At 29.0% G+C, this 15,423-nt stretch overlaps 1 protein-coding gene across 1 annotated transcript in view; it reads right to left on the bottom strand.

Moving 5' to 3' along the window:
* The window catches only part of LOC122535116 (sodium/hydrogen exchanger 9B2-like), a 147,927-nt gene that overhangs the window by 20,950 nt on the left and 111,554 nt on the right, over window positions 1-15,423 (bottom strand). The window contains exon 4 of the mRNA XM_043666344.1: window positions 12,055-12,219. Coding sequence (XP_043522279.1) covers window positions 12,055-12,219 — 165 coding nt within the window. The remainder of the gene's footprint in view (window positions 1-12,054; window positions 12,220-15,423) is intronic.

Here is a 15,423-nt window from a genome sequence, read left to right as displayed (position 1 = left end):
TCATTCCATCGCAAGAGGTTAACCAACCAACTAGCGCTGACAACTGATTGCGGACCATAACGAGTGACCAAATCGTACAAAGTAATTCGTCGCTTTCTTTTTAAACTCGTCGGTATGATATCACTGGATAGAAATTATTGAGAAATAGTAAATTTATTATTTGTTTTACTTCGATATAGTTAAAACTGAGAAAATATTGCAATTTTCAGACAAAAAGTTTTCGACGTGCGTGACACGCCATTCCAACGCAAGAGGTTAATAACGATCGAAACATCCGGCGCAACGCCATCGAGATTGCCGGGTCGTCGCATAAAGGATCACGTCGCTCTCGTGATACAGAGATCGCGCGGAATTAAATTAAATAAATCAACATGCTGTGTACTGTTACGTAAGCTGGATTGCGCGTAAACAGCGACTGTAAATATCGGGGCTGGTCGTGCGAATTCCACCCTCGTGCGAACCACTCCCTCTCCCCCTCTTTGCAATTGCGCATCGATGTACAATATTTCCATATTTGGACACGGAACGGTGGGAATCGGTAATGTTAGAACGGATCACGAAACTATGTAACACATATATGCTGCATGTAACTGCGATATTCGCTGTTTCGAGGATCGCTCGCGTATCGCCGGTGAGTAACGTGGGAAACCTCGATGGATTTCAATTTCCACCCGCAGCATCCGTAAAACTCGCCCGACAAACGTACGATGGGGAAACGTAGGATGAAACGGAAGCTGTGTGTCTATCGAGATACCCTTTTCCCGCCACGTTTTCAAATTTCATTCGCCAACGAGCAAATATACTTTCCTGTTTCGATCGCTTTCTGTCATTTTGTATGGCATGTAACTTGGAACGTTCGTTGTTAAATAATATAGAACGAGAAAAAAATATTCATTTCAGCAATAAGATTGATATTATATACGTAGAGGTGAAATATGAATGATATTTATTTAGTAACAATGTGATGAAACAATAGATAATTGGACAAGACAATGAAACTCGTATTAAACAACACAATTAATCGACTCCAATCTCGAGTCTCTCTTTTTCAAAAAGAAAACGTCGCGTTTCTAACAATTGCATTCATATTTTCTTTCCAAGCATTCCTACGTTAAGAAGCGAAACATTACAGTCACATTTGGTATAATTAAATGCAATTAAAATTATAATACAGATTATAATTTAACAAAGATAACAACCTGTGATACTACATGTGTAAAATACTACCTATGATACTACGCAATGTTTTGACAATGTTTTCAATTAACGAAATGTTTGTGAAAAATTCGAAAACACGGCGCCCTTATACTCCCACCATCCCCAATTGAACGAACCCAAATCTAATCAAATTCAAAGTAAAATTAAAATGAAAATTTTTATCCACAGATTAGGTTTGGTTCTATTATTCCGATGGAACAAAATGAACACAAAGAAATTTTACTCATTAGTAATTTAATTACGACGAATATCGAATCTCTTTGCAAAGTTATCCTTCTTCCAGATTTATTTCTACGAATGAATAATAAGAAGTTTCGAGCGAGGACTGAAACCTGGCTTCGTTTACCACGAAACAGGTGAATTACAATGAAATTCACTTTGAACACATCCATAGGTCACCGAACAATTAACATAAATAATAATAAATAATATAACATAAATATACAGGTAAATAATATAACATAAATATACAAATATAAATAATAATAAATAATATAACATAAATATACACATTATATGTCCATAAAATCCCTTTACAATTTCAAAAATTTATTAGAAAGGCAAATGAAAAGACAGATAATTATTACAAAATAAGACGTGTATATTTAAGGGGGTATTCTAGTGTGAAGTGCGTGTTTTTTTAATTTTGTTAGGAAATTTTTTGCAAAGAAGCTATTATACCTTTCGCGGTCAAATTGACAAGGTTTATTTGTACGTATTTCAACGACGTTTCAAAATTTTTGGGACAAAAACAGTTAAAATTAGTGGCACTGCATAATTTTAAACATAGTTGCTTTTAAAAAAGGTCGTCTCACGGTGTCCATGATTCCGGCCATTCTGCTTGTTGTTGGGAAATAAAAAAACGTGAATGTCCCTTAATTAGCATGAGTTTGGTTAGACCAAAACAAAAGAAAAAAGTCGGTAATTTAAAAAGTGGCGATACTTTGAAGTTCGATTATCGATTCTTGCATGTTTTTGTTGAACTTCGGAAGCCTAAAAAAATATAAAAAATAAAAATTTTTGGTTGATTCTGGTAGGGGCTATAGTCACACATGTACTAAATGCGTACTTAAAATTTTGAGTCAATTGGTCGAGTAAATTTTGAGATATTATGGACACCGTTCTAAAAAACATAGTTTCCAGAAAAATGCCTTTAAAGTTTAGTATTGCGATAACAATGATGCCGGTCGTCGCGTCCTTCAAACAATCATAACTTCGTTAATTTTAGGAGTTCATATGTAAGGTTACAGAGATTTAAGAAGAAAGAAAATTTCTGCTAAAAAGAAAAAAAATCGACTTTTTTCAAAAATTCACACTAGAACAACCCCTTAAGTTTTCTTTGCCTTATTTAATACACTTTTATATGGACACCATTAGTTGAACGAAGCACATCGAGACGGTACTCGATTTCTTGCCATGTTCGCTGTAGCATACCCTCATCAATGATGGCAATGGCATCAGTTTGCCATTAGATTGCTTCAGACTAGTGATGTTCCATATCTTTGTTCGATAGATGATGTTTTTAACATAACTCCACGTGGGTGTCCATAAAGTCTCTTTACAATTTCAAAAATTTCTTACGAAGGCAATTGATGAGATATCTTCATCAGATTTGTTCTATGTACTCAGAGGTTATCAAAGTTTTTATTACATTGCACTTTAGGTACCCTGCTAGTGAATAAGATACTGTTAAATGAATCCCTTACAAAATGGCTACTACTCAAGATAAGGCACAGTGTGTATCATGGTTTATTGAAACCAAATCGGATCTGCAGACTCGGCGAAACTTCAGAACTAAGTATAAAAGAGATCCACCGTCACGTGTATCAATTCTTGCGTGGCACGAGAAATTTATTGAGGGACAATGTTCGATAAAGGGAGGAGTGAACGACCAAGAACATCTGAAGAAAACATCGATCGTTTAAGAAATCGAGTACAGTGTTGATGTGCTTCGTGCAACTAGTGGTGCCCATATAGAGGTATATTAAATGAGCCAAAAAATCTGAAATATATGCGTCTCATTTTGTAATAATTTTCACTTATCTGTCTTTTCATTTGCCTTTGTAATAAATTTTTGAAATTGTAAAGAGACTTTATGGATACCCTGTAAAATTGGGGTATTATTTATATTAATAATTTTCTTTTTCTGTCACGTTGTAACATTTGAAATGTCAGCAATGATCTTCAGCAAAGACTCAAGTGCACGTGCTTTCCAAAATTATCACGCAATGCCGATGGAATCGAGCAAACTGGGTGAAAGAACGATAGTTGTTTGTACAGGAAAAACGCGAGAGTCCGTAACGAGAAACACAGACGACATACATATATTTGTCAAGTTGCAATCGCGCGTCATGGCGATGATCAATTTCGCGAATCAGAAGATCAACGTCGACAGGATGCGGAGACATAACTTGCGCGTGAACCAGAATGGTATTGCAATCGCAACACAGGCTACGTGCTGAATCCTTCGAATCGAAGGATTTATGGACAAACTGAGGAAAATCGTTAACTCGTTCGGGATTATGGGGTCGCTGCTGATCATCAATGAACTTTTCTTTAGCGCTATGGGGGTCAGCAATAATTGATGACGTACTTTCTGCACTTTCTTGCACCTTCGAGTTGCGATGCAATGGCTTTATTAAAAATACAACGGTGGATACTGTCGTTTTATAATGTTTAAAGCAAGTACAGTAATCTCGTTTTTCTAGTATCACTTTATAATACCACATTGAAAATTTTATATATATATATAATATATATAATTTTAAAAAATATTTATATATACAATATATATATATTTTATATATAAAATATAATACCACTTTATAAGACCATTGAAATTACCACAGTCGAAATTATTTGGATTTTGTAAAAAGAAATTGATATATTTATAAATTTATTACCTACAATATGGAACATTAAATTTTTAGATGCAAACAATCAAATTATCCTAAATTTAATGAATAGCAAATAATAAATACCACAATATTCGATTTATTGCAATAAAATATTTTTGTAAACACAAACTAATATATTTATAAATTTGTTACTATAAATTTATTATTATAATATACAACGTTAAATTTTTGATGATAGAAACGACCAAATTACCCTAAATTTAACGAACAGCAAATAATAAACACTACGATATTCGATTTATTGCAATAAAATATTTTTGTAAACACAAATTAATATATTTATAAATTTGTTACTTAGAATATACAACGTTAAATTTTTGATGATAGAAACGACCAAATTACCCTAAATTTAACGAACAGCAAATAATAAACACTACGATATTCGATTTATTGCAATAAAATATTTTTGTAAACACAAATTAATATATTTATAAATTTGTTACTTAGAATATACAACGTTAAATTTTTGATGATAGAAACGACCAAATTACCCTAAATTTAACGAACAGCAAATAATAAACACTACGATATTCGATTTATTGCAATAAAATATTTTTGTAAACACAAATTAATATATTTATAAATTTGTTACTTAGAATATACAACGTTAAATTTTTGATGATAGAAACGACCAAATTATCCTAAATTTAACGAATAGCAAATAATAAACACTACGATATTCGATTTATTGCAATAAAATATTTTTGTAAACACAAACTAATATATTTATAAATTTGTTACTTACAATATACAACGTTAAATTTTTGATGATAGAAACGACCAAATTATCCTAAATTTAACGAATAGCAAATAATAAACACTACGATATTCGATTTATTGCAATAAAATATTTTATTATATAAAATACGAACTGATATTATTTATGATATTATTTATAAATTTATTACCTACAATATACAACATTAAATTTTTAGATACAAATTATTCTAAATTTAACGAACAGCAAATACATTATCCTAAATCTAATGAACAGTAACAAACTTGGGCTCATTTTAAAGCTCGAAACCTCTATTTTCAAAATACATCGTTCATTTTATCCCAAGGTTCTTCTCGTGAATGATATAGATCATCGTAATACGTAAAAACATGGAACATTTTTTTCATTACAATGAATTTGAAGATTAAACTCTGAAAAATTTGTTACACAATTTCTTCTTTGCTGAATATTAGGCAGAAACAAATACAACGGTTTTTAAATTCTCATCACTTCAGCTGAATGCTTAAAGTTCAACAAAATGGTGGGGAAAAAAATCATACGTCAAGTCTTTGTTGTATAGGGAAGGTTTTAATCTTCAAATCTGTCGTAAGCTCGGTCTTGAAATTGACATTTTTTACATACTACGATAATTTATAGCATTTTTGAAGAGGAAGGTATCTTCACTTCGTGATACAGAAACGTTTTAAAATATACAAAAGTAAGTATACAAAAACATTTTGAGAACAGAAGTTTCTTAAAATGAAGCCAGGTTCATCATTGTACAATTCCTTTTTACAAAATTAAGACAGTTTCAATATTTATTTAGTGTTTGAGTATTGACAGGAATCACTGAATAAAATCATTCAGAATTCCGCTAAAAATATTTACTAGACGTCGACTTGAAGATTGAAGCTCGCCAAGTTCGTTGATCGTTTTATTAGAGAAAGCTAGATTATTTACCAAAATGAACGAAATGCATTGGAATTCGAGTATATTTTTATAGAATTTGAAACATCAATCGAACAAAGTAAGAGTTGTTCGTGAACGTTGATTATATTTATTCCAGAGCTACATTGAGAAAAACAGATAATTTCACATACCATTCGTGTGAAAAATAAAAACACAGACAACAAAATTATCAACAATAATCGACCAAAAATTTTAATTGTAACAACTATAAAATTATTTAGAACAATCAAAGATGTATCGAATTTGATCACTATTATTTTCAAATGTAAAGTTGATAAACATTGAAACTTATGACTATGAATTTTGTCATTATTTCATCTTAGCAATAAGATGCATTGCTCCAAGTAATAACTTTAGTTTCAACTTTGTCTGAAAATACAATTTTGATCCTTGTTTTCTTTCAAGTTTTTAATTTTTAATTGTAATTAAAGCTTACGATTATGAATTTTGTCATTATTTCATTTTAGCAATAAGATGCATTGCTCCAAGCAGTAACTTTAGTTTCAACTTTGTCTGAAAATTCAATTTTGATCCCTGTTTTCTTTCAAGGTTTTAAGTTTAACTTTTAATTGTAATTGACATTGAAGCTTACAATTATGAATTTTGTCATTATTTCATTTTAGCAATAAGATGCATTGCTCCAAGCAATAACTTTAGTTTCAACTTTGTCTGAAAATACAATTCTGATCCCTGTTTTCTTTCAAGTTTTTAACTTTTAATTGTAATTCAATTGTCACATGTTGTGAAAATATTCTGTGATTTTGATTCTATGAAGTTCCCCTGTTTCAACTCAGTTGCAAGAATTGTATCATACTACAGATACTTGTAATTTATAATAGAAACGAATGAATCCGTCGTCTCTGCAGTTTTTTATGCCGCATTATTACAATATTTTGTAATAACTGAAGACACAATTGCTTTTTACTTACTTCAATATATTATTTTTACTTTTATATTCTAAAGTGAAATATTCTTCAATTCATCACCAATCAATTAGATGTGACAATTTAGTCGTTTATTTTAAAAGTAACACGTAATACTTAAAGAAAGAAAAAAAAAAAACAAATTCCATGTAATTTTTTCATTTTAAAATTATTTGCCATCATTGTTGAAAACCGCTGAGATTTTGTTGATAAAAATTTACAACAAAATTGGCGCAAATCAGTAATTTTATTTCAAAAGTGGCACGAAATAGTAACGAAAAATGATTAGTTAACGTCTGTGCGAAATTATTTTTATTGAGGGAGATGTAAGTATCCGAGATGACAAGTATAAATAAACACCTAAAATATCTTGATTTAAAAGCAAAGTGTTCCTACGCCATTTTTAAAATTTAAAAAAAAAGAGAAAAAGAAACGGGGCTGAATTCTATGAATTTTTCTACGAATATTTCAAATTTCACTCGATTCGAGACAGAGATGGTTAGCCGAACAAACAAAATGCATTGCCCAGGGCGAATGCAGTTTAGCTTAATTGATAACCCGCAGAGTAGAATCTTTTGTTCGATCGTTAATCACGTGGAAACGAACAAAGCGTAGGAACTGACTAACATGGGAACAATACGACCTTAATAACTGAGCAGATGGAACAAAAGCTTTTCGTGATCGCCAATTAATACTAAATACGTATAATGAAGCGTTTGTTATACAACAGGACAAGATACACATTCATGTTTCGCGTCATTTCAAGATCAAGATTTTCACACGTGCGTCAATCAATTGAGTTTATATTCAAACTAATAGTCGATTAATTTTTATTAACATAGGATTAATATAGGAATTTAAATTAATAAAGGAATAATAAATTTCATGCCTTCATTAATAATAATATTAATTTCATACCTTCATTGATAATAATACTAATTTCATATCTTCATTAATAATAATACTAATTTCATACCTTCATTAATAATAATATTAATTTCATACCTTCATTAATAATAATAATATGATTTATAATATGTTTATGTAATGTGGGTTCAGCTCTTCCTTTAAATTTAATTAGAGAAATTACACTAATAAGTTTAATTTTTTGATTTAAATATTTATTTATTACTTTAATAATTTATTGTTTATTATCTTTTATTTATTTAGATTTATTAAACATGAAAAATTTTTTATAAATTTTAAAATTTATAATTGTAAATAAATAAATTTTTTAAGATTATTAATACATTTATTTCCTGTAAATTAATTTCTTTCTAATTTAATAATTTATTTAAATAGTTTATAAATTAATAAAAATATTCAATTGCGATTTCAACGATGTATAATTATTTTAAATTATTATAAAAATATTAATTTTTAGAATTATATTATTATTTATAAGATTAAAATATAATATTTCTTAGAATATATTTATTTTTAAATTGAAATAAGATTGAAAAATGAAATTATATTAGAATAAAATATTGTTGGATTAAATTCAATAAAAATAAATATATTTTTAGTTATAAATTACAAAATTTTATTATTAACGTGCGTCAGTCAAATTAACAATTATTTTTAAGATGTAAAATTATTGTGCTCTCGAGGATGAATGTAAATTATGTAAAAAAAAAAGGTGAAAGAAATCAGAAAAAAATGTGGAATGAAACTTTTTTGTTCGAGGCTTAGTTTTCGAGAAAACTGAGTTTGAAGATTTATCATGTATATTTGAATTTTTGATTCAGGACAGAATAATCAAAGTCATTCTACGCACGAGAGTAAATAAAAATTTCTTTGCTTATGTATTTCGAAATGCATAAAATGTATCAAGGCAATTTATAACGAAACACGTTCAAAATCTACTTTCTTGAAAATGAAGTTTTAAACAAAAGATGCGTGTATTTGCTAAGAAATAAAAGATAAAATATATGTTGCATGTGTTAATTTGATCTCGAATTAAATTTCGACTGGTAGTAGCATTCACTCCAACTTTCGCGAAAGATATATTATAATAATAATATATTGTATTATTATACAATAACACATATATTAATATATTATCAGAGTGTTATTGTATGAAATGAATTTTGTATTTATTGTATTTAATTTAATTTTGTTGTATACATAGGTATTGTAATATAATAACATAGTATATAATAACACAGTATATAATGTAATATTAACAGAGTCTTTGTTACATAAAGTGTGTTTTATATTTATTGCACATATTGTGTTTATTGTAATGTTATAATTTATATTATTGTATTATTGTAAATGTGTATATAATTTAGATTTTTGCATTGTATTTGTTGTATATAATTTGCATTTATTATACTATATTTACCAAGATTTTTGAGTGAGGATATATATTCACAGACGAAAAAGGATTGAATAGTTCAGATGGACTTTGTTTTTATTGTCACGATGTACAGAAAGGAGAAAATTTTGAAAGCTTCTGAAAGCTTCTAAAAAAAGAAACCTTGGAAGAGAAATATTTTTATTATTTACTTATTGGGCGAGAAATATTCGGAAAGATATTTAGGTGACCTCACGTGAGTGAACCACTCTGTAGAATTATTCAATTTCAAGCAGCATCGATGAATAGAATGCATAAACGTGGATAAAATAATGCGACGACTTGCAGATGATTTCAAACAGTAAAATTTTGAAAAATTCTTGTCATATGGCGGAAGATTCACTCAAAAATTATTTCTACTTGTTGGAAAATGGGACTTTCTAGAACATGAAAGATATCGCTTGTCAAATCTAAAAGATTTTTCCAATTTTCTTCATTCCGTTCGGTATTTTTTTTTTTTTTTTAATATGCTACGAATAATAATTGTTAATGGAAGGTATATAATTTCTAAATTTAAAATATAACATAATATAAATAAAATATAATTTCTCATTAAGAAAGAATATTTTTTTCATTTTGTCAGGACATTTAAAAAAATGAAGACCAAATTATTCGATAAAAATCGACACTTTTTAAAATGTCTTTATGCATTTTCCTTTTCTCTCAACCAGAATTATCATTTTCGAGATTGATGGACATTTAGATTGAAAAAAAAGAATCTAAAAAAAAGTTGAGAAAGTTGATTCTTTTTTTACAAAATGTCGCGAGAATTTTCACACGCCGCGATAATCGTTCGCCACGAGTTGCGAGAAATATCGGTCATAATGCGGTGGCAATATCTGGCCACAGTCGCGTCACGAAAGAGTACGTGCCAGCTCGCGAACGCGACATACCGATCGTCTACGTGTCCGGGAATCCCAACGTTCGAAACGAACGGGCCGTGTCGGCTTGAATATTTCACGAACGCCACAAATTTACTGCCGCCGTGTCACGTGAACGTCGGTTTTCCAACTTCTCCAATCGTTCCCCGATTTCACCTCTTACGCGCGCCTCTCTCGAACGACTAACACGCCGATTTTCAGATCCAACTGATCAGCCAGCGCTTGCCAAGAATATTATAAAACGGGGATGATCTATTGATTTTATTACGTTCACGTTTACATTCCCTTGGCATAAAAGATTTCGTGTATTTGAAAGCTACGTCAGGGAAAATTGAAAGAAAAAAAGAAAAAATGTATCGATACAGTATTCCGACTTCAAAGTTTTTCCAAAATTCTATTTACTCAGAATATTTACGCACATATTTCAATGAAAATATTGATAATATTGTGTGAAATTATTCAAATATTATTATTTAGAGACGTTTAAAATGTATGTTGCATTCATTTCAGAGAAATTTTTCAGAGAAAATCTCCAGACGTGTTCCGAACAACGAAATTTATTTGAATCGTGAATTACAGATAGTGATTCGAAGCTTTTACAATTTCGAGATGATCGAAATTTCCTGTCTGAATCAATTATAAGCAAGTACTTTAACATACTCGAACCTAATTATATCTACATCAAAAGGTACAATATGTCTCAATACATTGATTGTAAGTGAAAGAAAATTATTAAATTAAATTTGCGACATTTCAATCCCCGGTTTCATCCGCAGAGAATTATTCATTCTGTTCAATAGTATGACTCGTTTTCCAAGAAGAGACTGAAATCAAGCTCACGTAAAGTTTGTCGGCTTTCTTAGTTTTAATAATTTTGATAAGCCGAGTAACACACTCTGGCGAGCTTTCGTGGTTCGATACTACTTTTAAAAGATTCGATTCACGCGAATGACAAAATGATTGACAAGTGCAAGTACCGAGTGTTCCAAGGTTGGAAACCAAGCGTGTATAATCTGAGCGACTGTATGTACAAGTACGTACGATTGAACATCACATCCTCGATGAGTAGCAATGGAATTTTAGAAGGCAAACGTTTTGTGTTGCATCCAACTTAGTTTCGCGAGTATATGCTGAACTCGATCCCATCGCTACCGATTATCCGAAAAACCGCTCATCCGAAAGGATTTGTCCCCCAATTAGTTCGGATAATCAAAGTTCTGGTGAAAAAAATGACAAATCTCTGGCACCGAGGAAGGACTAACAAGGATTAATAATTTTACATCGTAGTTACTCGTCGGAGGCTGTACCGAAGCATTTTCGTTCGATGCTTCAGATTTATTTAAAGAAAGAGAGAGACACATCTATCTATAAAATTAATAAAGTCGAATGGCGGTGTTTTGAGTTTGCTAGTTTCGTTACCAGTCGATTAAACTGCAAATAGCACGCGTAAACTGGGGCTGTTTTTTGTTTATGATGGCTTTGAATGTAAATTCTGAAACTGAAGTTAAACTGTTTAATACATTTTCATACGTCCACCGGCCCTTTAATTAGCGTTACGCGTTCGTGTAGGTTTGCCGGAAAATTTACAAAACCAATGAGAAAATTAATAGTAACTTGAAACGGTAACGTACAAAGTTTTGATTTTACAAAATTAGAAATTCTGACTGCAGAAATTATCTTTCAAATAAAATAATTTGTCTTTCGCGGCAAAATAAATACTAAGGCCACCATAGCTATCAAAGTGATCAAAACGATCAAATTTACAATTTTTGTCAAAAATTATACAAATACAGAATTTTGCATATTTTTAGAGATTCGCATAAAAGTGATTTTCCGCAAAGTACATGAATGAAAGCTCATGTGATTTATGTATATATATATATATATATTTTTTTTTTTTGTTTCGACAAAAATTTTACTCTTCGATGTACGTCGTTAAACGACATTTTTTAACAGAAGAAATCCGATTATTTTCCACACCTCGTACATTTAAACGAAACAACACGACTCGAGATCGAACGATACTTGCTGAACTTCCAGCAAGTTCTGAATATGTAAATTTACTTACGTCATCGATCTCCCAGCCCTGTTTCTGCCAGAAGTAACAGCTGACGAAGGACGCAGCAACTACTGCCAAAGGTCCAGCACCTCCCAGCTCGATCGCCTCGCTTCCAAATACTGCCAGCAATCCACCTCCTAACAACATCAGTACCCTCATGGGCACCATGAAAGGCTGAAACACCACAAACGGATAGATCCATTAGGATGGCCTTTGAACAGAGTTCTTCCGGCGTGGTTTTGGCTCAATTGGAGTTAACCATTTTCAAGAATGACTATTAACGTCGATTTGGATTCAGACTTTTCGATAATTTTCATAGAAATTATATTATTATATCATTGGTTATATAAGTCCTTAATGATAAAATAAGATGTATCATATTAATAATTATATTAAAATTATACTATTATATTATATTATTCATTTTCATAGAAATTACATTATTACATCATTAATTATATTAATCATTAATGATAAAATAAGATGTATCATATTAATAATTATATTAAAATTATACTATTATATTATATTATTCATTTTCATAGAAATTACATTATTACATCATTAATTATATTAATCATTAATGATAAAATAAGATGTATCATATTAATAATTATATTAAAATTATACTATTATATTATATTATTCATTTTCATAGAAATTATATTATTATATCATTAATTATATTAATAATCAATGATAAAATAGAATATTTTATATTAATAATTATATTAAAATTATACCATCATATTATATTATTCATTGGAATTATATTAAGAATGATACATAAATGTCTTGAAGAAGCAGCATCTATTTAAAAAAAAGCAGTAAGTACTGAACAACAGAATCAGCTTTTTTCAGAACTAAAATATATTAACATTTTAAAATTAACTAAGATATTTAACATTTTAAAACATATTTACGAACAGAGAACAATTTTAGTATACGCCTCGTTTAGCACGTCCTGAGAAAGATTTGAAAATAATGAATTTTCTTATAATGCAAAAATCAAGATTTTATTCGTAATTTGTACAGTATAAATATATAGTATTCAGAAACAAATATTCAAGAAAATTTGTCAACACTTACTTGGAAAAACTTATCAAAAATAAGGTTTTTTAAATCTATTGTTTGAACAAAAGGTTTCTCTGCAAAACGGTATACAGCATTAAATTCGTCGTTAAAAGACACTAATTTCACCAATTTATACGAAAAATGCTATCTTTAATAACTTTTGAGATATTCGACAAAATGTTTCGCAACCCCAACTTTGAGGATGGTTTTCACTCCTTCAACATCGACCATTGCCAATAAAAAGAAATACGTCGAATATTTTTTTGAAAACTACATTCATACAAATTTTCAATAAAATCAACGATTCAGACTTCGTTATGTTCCCTTGTTAGTAGCAGATAGATTTAATAGTAATTTTTACAGCTCTTGAATGGCGGCAGTACATTAATTTCATTAATTTAATTTACATCTACAACGATTCCTGTTAATATTCGAACTTTCAATCTTGTATCGCAAAAACTCGGTTATATATACTGTATGTAAATAATTTTTGTATATTCATGAAAGTTCGAAAGAACAAAATAGTTGTAATATTTCATAAAAATTGAAAAAAAATCTGCAGAGTACAAATAATGTGAACAAAGATAGAATATATTATGCACAAAAACTCTAAATATATCTAAAGCATATATTTAAAATGTTCAAATAATAGTTTCTCAGCTGTTTTAAAATCCAAATCGATCAAAAACCAAAAAAAAAAAAATGTTGGAAGTCTCCAAAACGCACACTCTCATTAACATTCATTTATAACATAATACTGAAATTGTCACAATTAAAAAAAAAAAAAATCGCTCAATATTAACCTCGAGCTCATTTTATAGCTTGCAACTATTTTTTCATTATGTAACAGATGTCAAAATCAAGATGCTTTTCTTCTTGAAAATGCTGTAAATTGTTATGGTATGTAGAAACGTTGAAAAATTTTTTTGATGATCTTTGATTGAGTCTATAATGGATTTATAAATTGGAGCTTCTCCTTTAAAACGATCTCTCAAAACCTGTACGATTTTTTCCAGTTTGGTATTAGATTTTGAATTTCTTAAATATGAGGATTTTTTTAATGTTTCTTTCCGTCTAATATTTAATAAGATACCTAGGAAAACGATGAAAAAAATCATACAGGGAAGGCTTTTCAAGTCTATTGTAAATTCAGCACTAAACAAAATTTTTCCATGTTTTCACGTACTATTACGACGATTTATAGCTTTTTCGAAGAAAAAGTATCTTGACTTACTCCATTACGTGATATAAAATTCATTTTAAAATCAAATAAAGTCAATAAACGACATTTTGAAAATAGAGTTTACAATCTTTAAGTTTATTATCATAAAATTATAACAAACTCAATATTTAGTGTACGTAAAAAAGTTTGTTAAAATTTCCAAAAGATTAAAATGAAATTAACCTTGAATAGTTAATTACATTTTTGTAATTATTTACTTTTATTCTTATTTATTAATAATTTACTTCTATATATAATAATTTTAATTTACTTCTATATATAATATTTTATTTTTGGAATAGTGGGGAACGATTGTAAAATCCCTACGAAGAGAAATAACTGCTGAAATAAAAGATCTCAAGAGCGAGCTTGTGCTTGAAATAAAGTTTACGACAGAAATAAAACGATCAACAAAATTTTTTTATTGTTACATGTTTATGAGAAGATTCGTTACTCGAGCATAACCCGTTGTAAACGTTTTTACAGTTACTACGTACAAAAGTGTAAACGGGAGTCTTTCGTGTTCAATACATTTTTTACTGGGTAATCTCAAATTTGCAAAAATTCATTCACGGTATATTTAAACTTTTTAAAGTGTAATAAAATTATTGAAATAAAAAATTTAAACAATTATTAATTCCGATTCGTCACTCATATTTTTCAAGTTTGCTTGGATATGAAAGACCCTAGCTTACAGAGAAAGGAATAATTATCGTGATTGGGAAAGAGATTTATGCAAAATAGAAAATTTCTTAAAATTTTCATTTATCTATTGATAATCATAATATTATAAATTATAATAAACATTAATAATTATAATATTATAAATTATATTATTAATAAATATTGATAAACCTTAATGAATATTAATTCATAAATACTAATAAATTCTAACTAATTCAATTAATATTAATTGTTAGAATATCAGAATATTATTAGAATGTTATAATATTAAAAAGCCACTTGCATAAATATTGATTAGCAAAAGATGATTGATATTTTTTTTTATTTTTTAGGTACATTCTCTAGCATCCAAAAATTAGTATTCAAATTAATATCCAGACTTTTCACTATCCAAATAT

The sequence above is a fragment of the Frieseomelitta varia genome, unplaced genomic scaffold (assembly GCF_011392965.1).
Source record: "Frieseomelitta varia isolate USP_RPSP 00005682 unplaced genomic scaffold, Fvar_1.2 scaffold_150, whole genome shotgun sequence".
NCBI lineage: Eukaryota > Metazoa > Arthropoda > Insecta > Hymenoptera > Apidae > Frieseomelitta > Frieseomelitta varia.
Note: the sequence above shows the minus strand (reverse complement) of the source record. Positions and strands in the feature narration are given on the sequence as shown.